At 36.8% G+C, this 16933-nt stretch overlaps 1 protein-coding gene and 1 pseudogene across 4 annotated transcripts in view; one reads left to right on the plus strand and one right to left on the minus strand.

Moving 5' to 3' along the window:
- Nucleotides 1-16933, plus strand: part of EFR3A (EFR3 homolog A) — a 114871-nt gene that overhangs the window by 69825 nt on the left and 28113 nt on the right. For all 4 annotated transcript variants that reach the window (XR_004680585.1, XM_035011959.1, XM_035011962.1 and 1 more), the window contains 5 exons: nucleotides 5137-5304; nucleotides 9912-10026; nucleotides 10975-11026; nucleotides 13620-13792; nucleotides 14255-14330. Coding sequence is in view for 3 of the 4 variants with exons in the window: in XM_035011959.1 (XP_034867850.1) it covers nucleotides 5137-5304; nucleotides 9912-10026; nucleotides 10975-11026; nucleotides 13620-13792; nucleotides 14255-14330 (584 nt within the window). In the remaining variant the exon portion in view is untranslated. The remainder of the gene's footprint in view (nucleotides 1-5136; nucleotides 5305-9911; nucleotides 10027-10974; nucleotides 11027-13619; nucleotides 13793-14254; nucleotides 14331-16933) is intronic.
- LOC118015222 lies at nucleotides 9496-9697 on the minus strand (annotated as a pseudogene).

The following is a 16933-nucleotide window of genomic DNA, read 5'->3' on the forward strand; positions in this document are numbered from 1 at the left end:
GATGGACTTCACAGATGTATTTAGAGCATTCCATCCTAAAGCAACAGAATATTTACATTCTTCTCCAGTGTGCATAGAATATTCTCCAGAATAGATCACATACTGGGTCACAAATCAGGTCTCAACCGGTACCAAAAGATAGGGATCATTCCCTGCGTATTTTCAGGCCACAGTGCTTTGAAGCTTGAACTCAATCACAAGGGGAAATTTGGAAGGAACACAAATAAATGGAGGTTAAAGAGCATCTTACTAAAGAATGGATGGGTCAACCAGAAAATTAAAGAAGAATTTAAAAAATGCAAGGAAATAAATGAAAATGAAAACACAACTGTTCAAAACCTTTGGGATGTAGCAAAGGCAGTCCTAAGTGTATAGCAGTACAAGCCTTTCTCAAGAAACAAGAAAGGTCTCAAATATACAGCCTAACCTTAAACCTAAAGGAGCTGGAGAAAGAACAGCAAATCAAGCCTAAACCCAGCAGGAAAAGAGAATAAAGATTAGAGCAGAAATCAATGAAATAGAAGCCAGAAGAACAATAGAACAGATCAATGAAACTTGGAGCTGGTTCTTTGAAAGAATTAATAAGATCAATAAAGCCCTGGCCAGACTTATCAAAAAGAAAAGAGAAAGGCCCCAAATAAATAAAATTATGAATGAAAAAGGAGAGATCACAACCAACACTGAAGAAATACAAACTTATATAAGAATATATTATGAGCCAACTTTATGCCAACAAATTAGGCAATCTGGAAGAAATGGATGCATTATTAGAAACATACAAACTACCAAAACTGAAACAGGAAGAAATAGAAAACCTGAACAGACCCATACCGGCAAGAATAGAAGCAGTAATCAAAAATCTCCCAACAAACAAGAGTCCAGGGCTGGATGGCTTCCCAGGGAATCCTACCAACCATTTAAAAAAGAATTAATACCTATTTTTCTGAAGTTGTTACAATAAATAGAAATGGAAGGAAAACTTCCAAACTCTTTCTGTGAGGCTAGCATTACCTTGATCCCAAAACTAGACAAAGACCCCACCAGAAAGGAGAATTACAGACTAATATCCCTGATGAACATGGATGCCAAAGTTCTCACCAAGAGACTAGCCGATAGGATCCAATAGTACACAAAAAGGATTATTCGCCATGACCAAGTGGGATTTATTCCTGGGCTGCAAGTGTGGTTCAGCATCCACAAATCAGTCAATGTGATACACCACATTAATAAAAGGAAGGACAAGAACCATGTGATTCTCTCAGTAGATGTAGAAAAAGCATTTGACAAAGTACAGCATCCTTTCTTGATTAAAACTCTCCACAGAGGGATGGTGGGACATACCTCAATATCATAAAAACCATATATGAAAAGCCCATGCAAATAACATTGTCGATGGGGAAAAACAGAGCTTTTTCCCTGTGATCAGGAACACAACAGGAATGTCCACTCTCAGCGCTGTTGTTTAACGCAGTACTAGAAGTCCTAGCTTCGGCAGTCAGACAACAAAAAGAAATAAAATGTATCCTAATCAGCAAAGAAGTCAAACTCTCATTCTTAGATGACATGAGACTCTATATGGAAAACCGAAAAGACTCCACCCCAAAGGTGCTAGAACTCATGCAGGAATGTAGCAGAGTGGTAGGATATAACATCAATGCACAGAAATCAATTGCATTTCTATATTCTAACAATAAGCCACAAGAAAGAGAAATTAAGGAATCGATCCCATTTACAATTGCACCAAAAACCATGAGATACCTAGGAATAAACCTAACCAAAGAGGCAAAAGATCTTGACTCAGAAACCTGTAGAACACTCATGAAAGAAATTGAGGAAGACACAAAGAAATGGAAAAACATTCCATGGTTTGGAAGAACAAATATTGTTAAAATGTCTATGCTTCCTAGAGGAATCTATACATTCAATGCAATCCCTATCAAAATACCATCAATTTTTTTTTTTTTTTTAATAGAGCTGGAACAAATAATCCTAAAATTTGTATGGAACCAGAAAAGACCCCGAATAGCCAGAGGAATGTTGAAAAAGAAAAGCAAAGCTGGCGGCATCACAATTCCGGATTTCCAGCTCTATTACAAAGCTGTCATCATCAAGACAGTATGGTACTGGCACAAAAACAGACACATAGATCAATGGAACAGAATAGAGAGCCCAGAAATGGACCCTCAACTCTATGGTCAACTCATCTTTGACAAAGCAGGAAAGAATGTCCAACGGGAAAAAAACAGTCTCCAACAAATGGTGTTGGGAAAATTGGATAGCCACATGCAGAAGAATGAAACTGGACCATTTCCTTCCACCATACACAAGAATAGACTCAAAATTGATGAAAGACCTAGATGTGAGACAGGAATCCATCAGAACTCTACAGGAGAACACAGGTAGCACCTCTGTGACCTTAGCCGCAGCAACTTCTTGCTAGACACATCTCCAAAGGCAAGGCAAACAAAGGCAAAAATGAACTATTGCGACTTCATCAAGATAAAAAACTTTTGCACAGCAAAGGAAACAGTCAACAAAACCTAAAGACAACCTACAGAATGGGAAAAGATACTTGCAAATGACACATCAGATAAAGGGCTAGTATCCAAAATCTATAAAGACCTTATCACACTCAACACCCAAAGAACAAATAATCCAATCAAGAAATGGGCAGAAGACAAGAACAGCCATTTCTCCAAAGAAGACATACATATAAATGGCCAATAGACACATGAAATAATATTCAACGTCACTGGGCATCAGGGAAATTAACCAGTCAGAATGGCTAAAATTAACAACTCAGGAAACAATGAGGATGTTGGTGAGAATGCACCCTGCAAGGGAACCATCTTAAACTGCTAGTGGGAATGCAAGCTGGTGCAGCCACTCTGGAAAACAGTACGGAGGTTCCTCAAAAAGTTAAAAATAGAGCTACCCCATGACCCAGTAATTGTACTACTAGGTATTTACCCCAAAGATACAAATGCAGTAATCTGAAGGGGCACCTGCACCGCAATGTTTATAGCAGCAATGTCCACAGTAGCCAAACTATGGAAAAAGCCCAGATGTCCATCGACAGATGAATGGCTATAGAAGAGATGGTATATGTATATATACGTACACACACGCGCGCGCGCACACACACACACTCACACACAGGAATATTACTCAGCCATCAAAAAAAACCAAAATCTTGCCATTTGTTAGGACATGGGTGGAACTAGAGAGTCTTTCTCAATCAGAGAAAGACAATTATGATTTCACTTGTGGAATTTAAGAAACCAAACAGGAGCATAGGGGAAGGGTGGGACAATAAAACAAGATGAAATCAGAGATGGAGACAAACTATAAGAGACTCTCAATCATAGGAAACAAACTGAGGGGAGAGGGGAGGCGGGTGGGAGGATAGGGTAATTAGGTGATGGGCATGAAGGAGGCACATGACATAATGAACACTGGGTATTATGTACAACTGATGAATCACTGAAACTAATAATACACTATGTGTTAATTGATTTAAATTTAAAAAATAATATGAAAAAGAATTTTGAATACCAATTATGTGCTAGACATTTGGGAGGATATAGATAGAAGAAACGTATGGTTTACTTGAAGTTAGACAACTTTACCTAATGCTGTAATTCAAGGCAGGTTTGTTCACATTTCTTCAGAAAACCAGGGATGGAAAATGGTTTGGTAAGAGCAAAATATTAAGTAGCCCATTTGGCTAGAATGTGTGGTAGTGTGGAGGAAGTCCGAGAAATTGCTTTAAAGTTAAAGTTGCAGCCAAATCAGGGATGTAATTCTACAGTTGATTGCTAGTCCTTAGAGGTTTAATGTAATCTTTATCAAAGATGTGCTGTAGGATAAGTAATTCATCTGGCTTTAAAACGTAGGCCACTTCAGAAATAACAGGTGCTTGCCAGCATTGTAGGCACAAGGGAAAGAATTTGACCTTGGATGGCAGCACAGGAATGGGAAGTAAACAGGGTTAGATCACTGACTGACTCTATGGCTAACAAAGAGAAGGGACAGATCAGAGGTCAATTTTTCACCTGCATGTCATTAGAAGAATGGAAGGGGCCATGATAGAATTAGTAAATTTAGGAGAAAAATCTGGTTATGGTTTCTTTGCTTCAAAATCAAAATGGAAATACATTAGCTACTGAAATACTCTATTGCTCATTCAGTGTCAAATAGGAGTGGGCATTTTGGATATGGACTTTTTATTACTGATAATTTATCTCAAAGAGATGGAAGCATTTGTTTAACTGAAAAGTTACTTAATTTTTTTTTTAAGGTTTTATTTTATTTGACAGACAGGGAGGGAGGGAACACAAGCAGGGGGAGTGGGAGAGGGAGAAGCAGGCTTCTCGCTGAGCAGGGTGCCTGATGCGGGGCTCGATCCCAGGACCCTGGGATCATGACTGAGCCACCCAGTTGCCCCTGAAAAGTTACTTAATTTGAAATATTAAACAAAACAGATACTATGTTGAATTAACACACTTACGTGTGTTATGTATGAAGTACTATGTACTAAGCTCTGTACATTCGAAGAAGTATTTGACCATGGCTGCCTGTCCTGGAGAAGATTGCAACTAAGAGTTGGAGGCAGAAATAAAAAACACTGATTAAACTATAGTGTGATAGATGCAGTGACAAACATGTGCACAGTATTTATAGAACTAAAAGCAGAAAGCAAATCTCATTTATCTGAATCTGATAAATTGGCTAGTTTCTTTCTCATAACAGAGGCAAATTATCCCTTCTTCATCTTCAAAAGATGCAAAATAAATTTTCGACACTACAGTGAGCTATGGTATCCTAATTCTGTGGGTTCTGACCCAACAATCAAGTTAAATATTGTCCTAATGCATGTTATTTTGAGGAGACAAGATTATATAGATGGAAAGTTTTTTATATGCATATACACATTTTGTGTGGTTTGTACTGGAGGTTCAAACAGTCAGTTGCTCAGAGATGCCCAGTAAATGCTGGAGTAACTAGGAGACTTTATTTAGGTATTTCTCATTTACTTTTTTTCTATTTTGGAAATATCCAAAAATCTCTGAGAAATGTGAGAATTGTTTTTGAGTATATAATATTGGAAAAACTCACATAAGTGTTTGTTTACAGGACCCACAGTGCTGGAAGTCTTTAATACTCTCCTAAAGCATCTGCGTCTCAGTGTTGAATTTGAAGCAAATGACTTGCAGGGGGGATCTGTAGGCAGTCCTAACTTAAACTCAAGTTCCAAAGACAATGATGAGAAGATTGTGCAGAATGCTATCATCCAAACAATAGGTGAGTACATTTCACTTTTCCAAACTATTATGTAAAACAGTGATTAAAAAAGCTCTTGCTGAAAGTTAACTTGTCTCATATAGTACATTAGTCAAAGGTGAATGATAGCTTAGACTTTTAAAAAACCTGATATTCTGAAACACACATAAGAATAGGACAAAGAACACTGTATACCCTTCACCCAGATTCATCTATTAATATTTTATGCCATTTATTTTATCATTTATGTTGTCTCCTCTTCTCCTCCCTCTCTCCATTTCTCTGTGTGTACATGTATGTGTGTGTGTGTGTGTACATATATGTGCATATATAAGTATATACATGTATCCTCGTTTTTTCCCTAAACCACTAGAGATTAAGTGCATATGCATCATGGTCCTTTACCACAGAGACTTTTTCCAAAGAATAAGATTCTTATATAACCAGAATACAGTTATCAGCATCAGTGAATTTAACATTGGCATATACGTTAATCAGACTTCCATATTTCAGTTTTGTCATTTGACCTAATCATGTTCTTTATTTTCTTTTTAAGATTTTATTTATTTATTTATTTGACAGAGAGCGAGAGCAGGAACACAAGCAAGGGGAGTGGGAGAGGGAGAAGCAGGCTTCCCGCTGAGCAGGGAGCCCAATGTGGGGCTCGATCCCAGAACCCTGGGATCATGACCTGAGCTGAAGGCAGACACTTAACGACTGAGCCACCCAGGCACCCCTAATCATGTCCTTTAGAGCATGTTTTTCCTTACATCCAGGATTCAGTCTAGGATCATAAATTGCATTTAGTTGTAATATTTCTTGAGTTCCTTTAGTCTGGAACATTTCAGTTCTGATATGGGAGTTTTTAAGAGCATACCACCCCCTTCTAAAAAATTTTCTCCTTTGGGTTTGTCTGGTTGCTCATTCCTGGCTGGATACTACATAAGTGATAAAGTTCTTCTCAGAGTATTGCATACCAAGAGGTACACAGTGAACTTTTGCTTCTCATTGGTGATGGGAGTTTTGCTCAAAGTGTTCTGTTTCTCTGTTGTACGGTTTCAGTTTTTATCCTTGCAAACAGTAAACAGTCTCTGAGGATATGCTTTTAGACCGTGCGGATGTTCTGCTCTTCACCCAAACCTCCCCCTGAATTTAGTAACCATTCATAATTCTCACCTGAACCTGTCTTTACCATAATGTTGCAAATGGATGGTTTTCGAACTCGGCACTCCCTCCGCAGCTGTCAGGTGGCACTCTGTGTTCTGCGGTGAGCAGGAGTCCCTTTTTCTTCCCTGTGTATGTATGTAGGAATGCAGGTATTTATATCTTTATTATTGGTATGAGCTTATGGATTTATATTTTCATGCTTCATCATTCATTCTGTATTTATTATTATATTTTGGTGCTGAAATTGTCCCAGATTTGGCCAGTGGGAACTCCCATCTTCTATGTCTTTGTAACATCCTCCTATTTCTTTTCAGCGCAGCCTTACTGGTTTAAGTTGTTTCAGGCTCATTTGGTATTTCCTGTCCCAGCCATGGAATCTGTCATTTCTCAAAGTGCTGTGGTTTCTTTTACTGGGGAATGGCATTAGAAACCAAGTTGTGGGGACTGCTACCTTGGGCTTTAATTTCATATGTTTTTTTCTTAAAAACATGGTTAAAGTACAGTAAAAGGGTAAAGAACTTCCTTTAAAAAAAAAAAGCCATGAGAATTTTGGGGGGGGGTGGAAATAAAGTGATGTGACTGTATTAAAGTAAAATACAAATTAAATACAAATTAAAGTAAGCAAACTCCTATTCTACTTTAACCTTCCCCTCCTGATAACTTTAGAATATCCCAAATCATGTTTTAATGGAACTACATGATTGCTACATATTTCAAAATAGAGCTGTAACCCTGGGGCTTAGTACCTAATTTCTAATGGTTGCTAATAGTTTCTGCTAAAAATAGAGTCATACGTAAATTTATTTTGAAACCCAATATATGTCTTTTTTCTGGGTAATTTTCCTGTGTGTAGGCTACTTATTTATAATAGTCTTCTGGAATATGTAATACAAAGTTTCTCTTTTTTATTTTCTTTCTAAAGTTCTGTGGATATACATATTCTGCTCACCGCAGAAACACAGCACTTACATATGTGCTGAATGCTGTATATACAGCAGGCCCCATGCTAGGATTATGTGATGCATACGGCTCTCCTCTTGTGGACACATGTGGTTGATCTGCTTGGTGCCCAGTAAAAAGACAAAACATAATGGAAGTCCAATATTACCATGGAATCTCAGTATAGCAGAGACATTTTAGATATTCCTTAAAACAGTTAGATCTGTGGATGGTAAACCTAACTTTTGGTGACTCTTAAATTTATTTGGATAATTTATGGATTTTTTGTGATATTTAAGATAATCAGCTATTCTTGTTTTCACAGAATTAATTTAAATTGCTTTCATGATTTCTAATTAATTCATGGTTGCTCTTTCACTCTAGAATATTTATTTTTTTAAGTATTTTATTATAAAATACAGATATAATAGGCTCAAGCAATAGTTCTGTGACTTAACACTTTCAAAATAACATGTGAAAATGAAACCATGAGAGAAAAGAAATGCAGTGTGGCACAGTAAGATTTTTATTTAATCACACTTCTGATTTCCTCAGTATTTTCTTTTAGAAGTTCTCAGTACTCTGGTAGTTACCAGCTCGTGTGGATATTGCTGTTGGACTAGGGAGCAGGGCTGCGTGCCTTTGGCACTTGACAATACAAGGCTATTGTACAAATTCCTTTTTAACAGTAATCAAGAACATAGCTCCCTGCAATGTTCTTTCCTTCTTTCCAGTCAGGGGTGGGGGGGGGCTCCTCAGCACTTCCCCTCAGTGGTTCAAGTACAAACAGTGGGTATAGAGAATTAATTCCTTTCAGGACTCTCCTCAGAGTTGATTATGTTGGAAACTTACGCCCTTGTGGCAATGACTGGCTTGCTTGGAACAGAAAATCAGTGTCAAGTTGTGCATGGTGATTAGCAACATACCTAACTGGGTTCTTGCAAAGTTGAAAGTACCTTACAAGGAGGAAGGAGAGGGTAATAATAACGTAGGCTTTGGAAATGAATAGCCTTCACCTCAGGCCTGTTAGCTGTGTAGTCTTTTGGTTTGAACTATTAACCTCTCTAATCCACATTTCCACAAGAAGCAACTGAGGTTAATAAGAAATAGTATCTAGACTCATACGGTTATTTTGAGGATCCAAATACAAAGTAGTTTCTTAACCCCATAGATAGTGCTTCTGAAGTGTTAGAATCGTATGCTTTACTTGGATTGCGTAATGTTAAGATCATGAGATTTTTGATTGCTGAAGTGTGTGATAATGGGAAATGACTTTCATCCCCAAATCCAATCAGATGATAAGTAGAACAATTTGAGTTTGCATAGATTATTAATTCCAATCATAGAAGCTTAAGAGTTAAATTGAAAAACTAATTTATTCTTAAAGAAATACTAAAAATGAGAAGGTTTTTGTAATGATTATATTGCATTTTGAGAAATGAACAAAACCAGCATGATTCAATACCTGTTCTGATCTTTCAAAGAAACAATAAAGTTTGAATAAGTGATAATTAAATGTTTTAAGTCTTCTAGACTAGAAAGTAAACCATCAAAGGCTACAGCAGTTAAATTTAAAATATCCACAAGAACTAAGAGTATATGAGAAAAATGACAAGTAAATAAGGTTTTGTGGGGGTTTTTTGCACTAGTTGAATAATATATATTGAATTAACCCACTGGCTTAGACTGTAAACCTGGCTCATTGTAACGACATTCTACAATATTTCAGCAATTGAAGCCAAAGTAGTGACATAATTATTGACCTCTTTACCAAAATATGGCCTAATTACTGACTTCCTTACCAGAACAAGAATTTAGGCTCACAATATGTGAACAGAGTTTCATCAAAAATACTTCCAGAGGTGTTTTTGTTTTGTTTTGTTTTTCATTTTTCTAAAAGTCCAACTCAAATTGATGGTTTGCCACTATAAACCATATGCAAAAGATTTTTAGACATTTATTGTTTTATCTTAAGTATTAGTCTATTGTGTACGTCTTCTACTATACATGAGTAAATGACTTTGAATAAAAGAAATTAGAATATCTTTGGAGTTTTGTTTTTTGAATTTTTTAAATTATAATACAGTTCAAATCAGTGTGCCAGGTTCATTTCAGCTCCTTCACTGCCAAACCTGGGGGCAGGGACTGCTTTAGTTTCTCTGTCTGTGATGACTGAGATATAAAGGTATCTGCTGCATTGAACTTTAAACTTCACGTTATCCTTACTTTTCTGGATCTTGCTGGGTATGGCATCCTTTCACCTGGCCGTGAGCAGAAAGTCCTTGATTTCTTCAGTTCCGCCCGGCATGGCTATGAGGGGCACAGGGGAACACGTGGCCGGCACAGTAAGCAGCAAGAAGGGAGGACAGAAAAGGACTTTAGAGTTACATGTATAACTTAAAGACATCATTTTACCACATATTGAAAGCTTTGGTTAAAAATATGTTATGATTGAGTATTATGGAAAAATAACCTTTCCAATTTGTAAAATTTATCTTAACTTTATCTTAATATTTTCATAGGATTTTTTGGAAGTAACCTACCAGATTATCAGAGGTCAGAAATCATGATGTTCATTATGGGGAGAGTACCTGTTTTTGGAACATCCACCCATACTTTGGATATCAGTCAACTAGGGTATGCATATGTAGTTTTCCTGTGTTCTCCAACTGTAATTTTTTTTTTTTCCAACTGTAAATTTTAATTGTAATCTTGGGTTAAATTTCATCTTAAGGTTATATATAGTATGTTTTATTTTTTTTAATCATTGGTAATAAAAATCCTATGGAAATCATTGTTTTTTTGGCACTACGTTGCTAAGCAATTCTATCAACATTTCCTGATTTAGAATCAGTTTTCAGTATAATTATAAATTCTCAAATTTTCTATGTCTTATATTGACCAGGTTGAAGGTTTACTTAGCCTGGACATTGTCTATATACACACATAATGTAGGGTAAATCTTCAAGTTTCCTATAAAAATTTTAAAAATGAATGTCAGTTTTGCCAGAATGTTGACTTATTCCTAGAATGCTAGAACTGAGAGTGATTTTAAAGATTATATGCTTTGGCTCCCTCATTTTGTAGTTTGATTTGATTTTACAACATGCTAAAGCTTTAGTTTGGAAATATGTTTTTAATTTCATAAAGAAATGATAGTCTTACTTGATTTATATTTCTTTGACACTAATTAAATAAACCTTTTCCATTTGCTAGCTTGTTTTTTGTCTGTTCGTATCTGCTTATTGATAAATGTTAAATAGATACTATGTTTGTCAGTTATGTTCATGGTAAATATATTCTTACAGTGTCTTTAAATTGGGGTTGTTTCACTGTGTGTGCATATGATTGAATTAAAAAGCCAATAGCTTTTTAATTTTTTTGTTTGAATTTTTGTTTTTTTACATACAACTTTTTATGAAATTGATGAGTATAAAGTGAGCCATGACTTCAGCTAGTATGGAAACAGTCTATTTAATCAAAATGAATAGAGTTTTAAAATCAAGTAGTAATATAAGTAAATGAAATAATGTTAATGTTAATTACTCTATTAATAAGATAATGCCAGTATTTTGTATATCTTAGGGATTTGGGAACCAGGCGGATTCAGATAATGTTGCTGAGATCTTTACTTATGGTAAGCCATTTAAGATAAGTGAAGAATACACTTACATTATTGAAGAGGTTGAAAGAATAGCTTCACATTATCTGTTTTTTCTTACATTGTAAGAAACTATTTATGGTTAGTTTTTTCCTATGGCTTATATACTTAAATATTTTATTTTATTCTTTTACTGTTTATTTCTCACTTCTGTCATCTTATTTGATCTTCATAAGATGACATATACAGAGGATAGAAAGTATTGTGTTTAATACACAAATTTGCCTGGGCTCAGAGACTTGGAGTGGAAGGAGTGGAAGAGGTTCACCAAGGTCAATAAGCTGAAGACTAGAACTTGGATGTGAAACCATGTTCTTTCTACAAATCATCTATTTCCTTCATACACTGACCAAATAATGACTTCTCATTTGGAAAATAATTCAGCTATAAATAGACAAAAGGGAAAAGCATACCTAAAATGTGAAGTCCTTTGGTTATTTTATAGTAATTATATTCATCTTTGATTTAACTATATCTAGTATAATGCCAAGAATAAAGTAGGAGCTGATTATTTGGAATGTGTGTCCTTTCTGCATCTTTAAAAAACTTTAAAATTTGTTTTAGGAAATCTTGATTGTACATGATCCCTTAAAAAAGATTTTATTTGAGAGAGAGAGAGAGGGAGGGAGAGCATGACAGAGAGTGAGCAAGCAGAGCATGGGGGGGTAGGTGGAGGGCAGAGGGAGAAGCAGGCTCCCTGATGAGTGGGGAGCCCAATGCGGGGCCCAACCCCAGGACCCCAAGACCATGACCTGAGCTGAAGGCAGATGCTTAACCAGCTGAGCCACCTAGGCAACCCCCCCCCTTTTTTTTTTTTAAAGATTTTATTTATTTATTTGACAGAGAGAGAGAGCACAAGCAGGGGGAGCAGCAGGCAGAGGGAGAAGCAGGCCTCCCGAGGAGCCCCTCCCGATGCGGGGCTCGATCCCAGGACCCTGGGATCATGACCTGAGCTGAAGGCAGACGCTAAACGACTGAGCCACCCAGGCGCCACCCCCCCCCTTTTTTTTTTAATAAATATTTCATACCTAGGATTTTGTGTTTCATTCTTAATCCTGGTTATGGTACTTGCTATACTGAAGTTTTAAATCTAATATAGCCAGATTTATCATCCTTTCATATGTATTTTGTGTCTTGTTTTAAGAACTTTTGCCTACTCTTATGAGCACATTTTGCTTATATTTTTTTACAAAAGTATTTAGAATTTGGCTTTCCATAGCTAGATATTTGAAGTTTATTTTTGCATGTGGTGTGAGACTTGGGTATATTTTTAACTCTTCTAGGCGGGTGGCAATGGTCCTAACCAATTTCCTTGTTCACTTCTAAAATCACCTCCATGCTGTAATAAGTGCCCAAATGTAAATACCCATATTCGCTTGTAATCCTGACTATAAATAGAGACTCCCCACATGAAATTTCTTTTGTTTCTAAGCCTTTTAATTAAACAAATACCCTGAATAAATCATCTTGTCTCTAATCCTAATTGTACCAGAGTCACCTGAATGCATGTCTATGTGGTATAGTTAAAATGCTTAATAGCATTTAAGTATATGCTCTTTAAAACGTTTAAATTTAGAGGATAGGGATACATTCAGAAATGTCAGATCAAGTAATGAATAAAGTACAGCTTTCCAAAATAAAAATGTATCCCTGTTAACCTAAACTGCTTACTTTAAAATAAAAGAATAATTTGACAATTTTTAAAATTTTCAGGTCTTACCTGTACTGTACTATTTGCTACCTAATACCTTGTGTCCATTTAGTACTGACTACCTATCCCCCAGATTCTTGATCTCTTTGAGCCTCTTTTCTGTTACAAAATGGGGATGCACACTGATGCCCGCCTCATAAAGATGTGGTGAAGAAAAAGTTAATATTCATACAGTACTTAGAGTTGTGCCTGGCACATAGTAAAGATGTGCTTTTATTAATTTTATTCTCTTTATTATGATTTTTTGAAAATTCATTAAAATTGTTACTACATTTTTTAAAAGATTTATTTTAGAGGGAGAGCACTGTGGGGAGGGGCAGAAGGAGAAGGACAGGGAGGGAGAATCTTTTTTTTTTTTTTTTTTAAGATTTTATTTATTTATTTATTTGACAGAGAGAGACAGCGAGAGAGGGAACACAAGCAGGGGGAGTGGGAGAGGGAGAAGCAGGCTTCCCGCCGAGCAGGGAGCCCAATGCGGGGCTCGATCCCAGGACGCTGGGATCATGACCTGAGCCGAAGGCAGACGCTTAACGATTGAGCCACCCAGGCGCCCCAGGGAGGGAGAATCTTAAGCAGATTCCACACTGAGCACAGAGCCTCACATGGGGCTCGATCTCATGACCCTGAGATCATGACCTGAGAGGAAACCAAGAGTCGGACACTTAACCCGGCAGCATCACCCAGGTGCCACAAAATCCTCATTACCTTATAAATTTCCTTTTTGTTTTTCATTCAGGCTTATGTTCATACTTGCTGTTTCCCTAAGCTTATGGTTTTTATAAAACGGTTTGAGAATTTTACCAAAGAAGGACTCATGACAGGTTTTTTTGTTTCTTTGTTTTTCCTCCCTGTAATCAGGTAACCTCTGGATACAAAGCAAAGACAATTGTTACTGCACTGCCTGGATCTTTTCTGGATCCTTTGTTATCACCATCCCTCATGGAAGACTATGAACTGAGACAGTTAGTCTTGGAAGTAATGCATAATCTCATGGATCGCCATGACAATAGGGCAAAACTTCGAGGGATCAGGTATTGGGCCATTTTGAAATAGGCTTAGTGATAATGTTTTTAAGTTCCCACATTAATGTAGTCAAGTATTGTGATTTTTTTTAATCTAAGATTTTTAAGTTTTATTAATTCAAAGTTTTATTTAATTGGTATTAGACAATTTAATTATTATATTTAAGATAGCAAATATTTGAAGGTCATTTAATGTACTTTCGGAGATCTCATCTACTAGTAGTTACTAGTAACGTGAATTTTATTTTGGTTTTGCTTTAAACTTAAGAATGACAGGAGTCAAGATGAATTTATGAATTCCCCTTAATTGAGCTTGGTAATTCAGTAGTGTCATTGCGTATAGGCTTATTTCAAATGTTCACTGAAATGTGTTAAATAGTTCAAACTCCTAAGTATAACTATGATTTGCCTAAGAAGACATGATATTATGATTAAATGTGCTATTCATTAAGAATTATATGTTGTCTCTAGAATAATACCAGATGTAGCTGACCTAAAGATAAAAAGAGAAAAAATTTGTAGACAAGACACAAGTTTCATGAAAAAGGTAAGATTGTTTTCTTAAAAATAATGCATGATATAAGTTATAGCTGTTCGAATTGTTAGGTAGTTTTATATTGATCCTCTGACTTTAAAAGGAAGCCATTGAATTTTGTGGAGTTGGGAATCTCAAGTCGCCATCTTTAGCCTCCCCACATTACCGCAACCTTCTTGATGGCGTCTCTTCCAGCCTGTGTTTAAGCGTTGGTGGATGCTGCAGTGGTTCTGAATTCTGCATTTGAGTAAAAGTGTCTCCCTGTAATTTCTGTCCTACACTCCTCTCCACCCCAGGCACACACACTTACTCCACTTTAATGTTTTAATGGCTTCAGGTTTTTGGAAATACTTATCACCATTGAATGAATAAATATAATGAGGGTTTTATGTTTTTACTTTGTTTTTGGCATTGTTCTGCCATTATTTGGGATATAAGGATGAGGTAGGCAGGATCTCTGCCCTTAAACGTAATACGTAACCAGATTTTCATTATGATCGGTTGAATTTTGTACGTCTGTTGGCAAGTGGCTGAATTTAGGAAATCGTGACACCTAAATTTATGTAGCATATTGAATAATCTTTCTGTGTATTCTTTATCCAAAGCTTGAGCACTTAGTATTTGCCAGCTTCTGAGCTCAACACTGAGAGATACAGTAGTATCCACGACACACATGCCATCTGGCCTCGCGATATCCCCGTCTTGGTGGATAAGTGAGCCTTGGTGTGTAGAGGTGCAGGGACAACAGACAGAGAGCCCGTAGGAAGACAGGTGCAGAGATCTGTAATCCATGTGCTTCTTTGGCTCATTTCTACAGCGTGCTTTGTCCCTGTCACCATCTTTATTTTGCTGTCTCTATTACTGTTGATTGCTGTGTTTCAGGTCAGTGTCCCCACAGTTTAAAAACTTCATTTGAAAAATGATTTCTAAAATAACAGTTACTAAATTAATGTGACTAGAGTAATTCTTTAAGTTTGGCTCTATTGTGTATGAAAAAAGTGGCTAATAAGGAGGGCAAAGGCATTAGCTCTTTCCAACTTTTGCTTTTTTCAGTATTTCCTTATATTATCCAGTTACTGAAAGAAACCGTTTCTCATAAGGGAAGAACTTTTAATCATGATTAATAGAATGAATTTTGAAAACTCACTGATAACTTTCAGGTTTTGACTTCATATAATGATAGTAAGGAATCCTGAATTTGGGGACTGGATTTATTTTATTTTATCTGGTATGACAGTGATAGAAATAATTCTTCTCTTTCCTTAATTTCGCTAGCCAACTAATTTTGAAAGGGTCCAGTTGAACCGAAAGATTGGACTATTATTCCATGTTAAATTTTGAATTCTTTTTTATTTTTTAAAGATTTTATTTATTTATTTGAGAGAGAGAGAATGAGAGACAGAGAGCACGAGAGGGAGGAGGGTCAGAGGGAGAAGCAGACTCCCTGCCGAGCAGGGAGCCCGATGCGGGACTCGATCCCGGGACTCCAGGATCATGACCTGAGCCGAAGGCAGTCACTTAACCAACTGAGCCACCCAGGCGCCCTAAATTTTGAATTCTTAAAGTTGTTCTCTGAATTAGTTATCCTTCGATTTTATAATTTAAAATAACTGGCTAAGCATTTGTTACTGTTAGTAGAAACCACTTCTTTTTAGTATATTTTTCTTTTGGTTCAATCTGTTCACTTTTTTTGTAAACCAAATTTTATTTTTACAATTGGACACCCTTTTTCATTTACCTTCCAATTTATCCTATCAGTCAAAATGCTGTTCGGTTTTCTTAGGCAGCTTTATCTGGCACCTTATGGAAATTTCAGCAAAGACCTAAAGAAAAAAAAGTTGGCATTCTGTAGTCAGGGGATGATGGACTGCCCTTTGGATATTACTACCCAGCCTAAAACTGCTCCACCTGAATGTTTTAGGGACGTCGTAGACATTGGGTCGATGTTTGAAAGACTGTCCTGGGGCAGGAGGCCCTCACAGTTTACCCTGGGAGGTGCTCCTTCACAGCTTCTTTCCTAATGAAGCTGTACTTGCAGACACAAGGAAAAGCCACTGCCACTCAGTATCTAGTGTCTCTTCAGGGCTCCTCTCCTAAAGCTATAATCCTGGCAGACTGTCACCAGATGGAAAGAGCTCTTGTTAATGGTTTCAGCAATTCAGGGAATCACTTAGCAAAAAAGGTACCAATTATTACGAAATAAAAAATGCACTGGCATTATTTAATTACTCTGAAGTGAACAACAGTGTAGGCCTCCCACATGCCCAGCCTGTCCACAGCTCCGTGTCGTCCACAGTGGGTAGCAGTCCCCGTGCTTTTATGAAAATGGACTCCTTGCTTCGTTTTCTTTGCAGGTTGCCACCTAAGTGTACATCTATCGATTCCTGAACAATACAGTGTAGTTTTGTCAGTTTTTGTATTTTGAGTGAAAGGAACCACTTGTTACATGTTCTTTTATGTTTTCTTTCATTTAGCTCTACTTTGGTAAAATTCATATGTGTAGCTGTATGGTGTTGCATAACAGGAATATACCACAAGTTATCTGTTCTCCTGTTGGGGACATGTGAATTGTTGCAGACAGGGCTGCTGTGAACCTTCTTGTACATGTAGTGTAC

This window comes from Mirounga leonina, unplaced genomic scaffold (assembly GCF_011800145.1).
Source record: "Mirounga leonina isolate KUSES-001 unplaced genomic scaffold, KU_Mleo_1.0 Mir_165, whole genome shotgun sequence".
In the NCBI taxonomy this organism is placed as follows: domain Eukaryota; kingdom Metazoa; phylum Chordata; class Mammalia; order Carnivora; family Phocidae; genus Mirounga; species Mirounga leonina.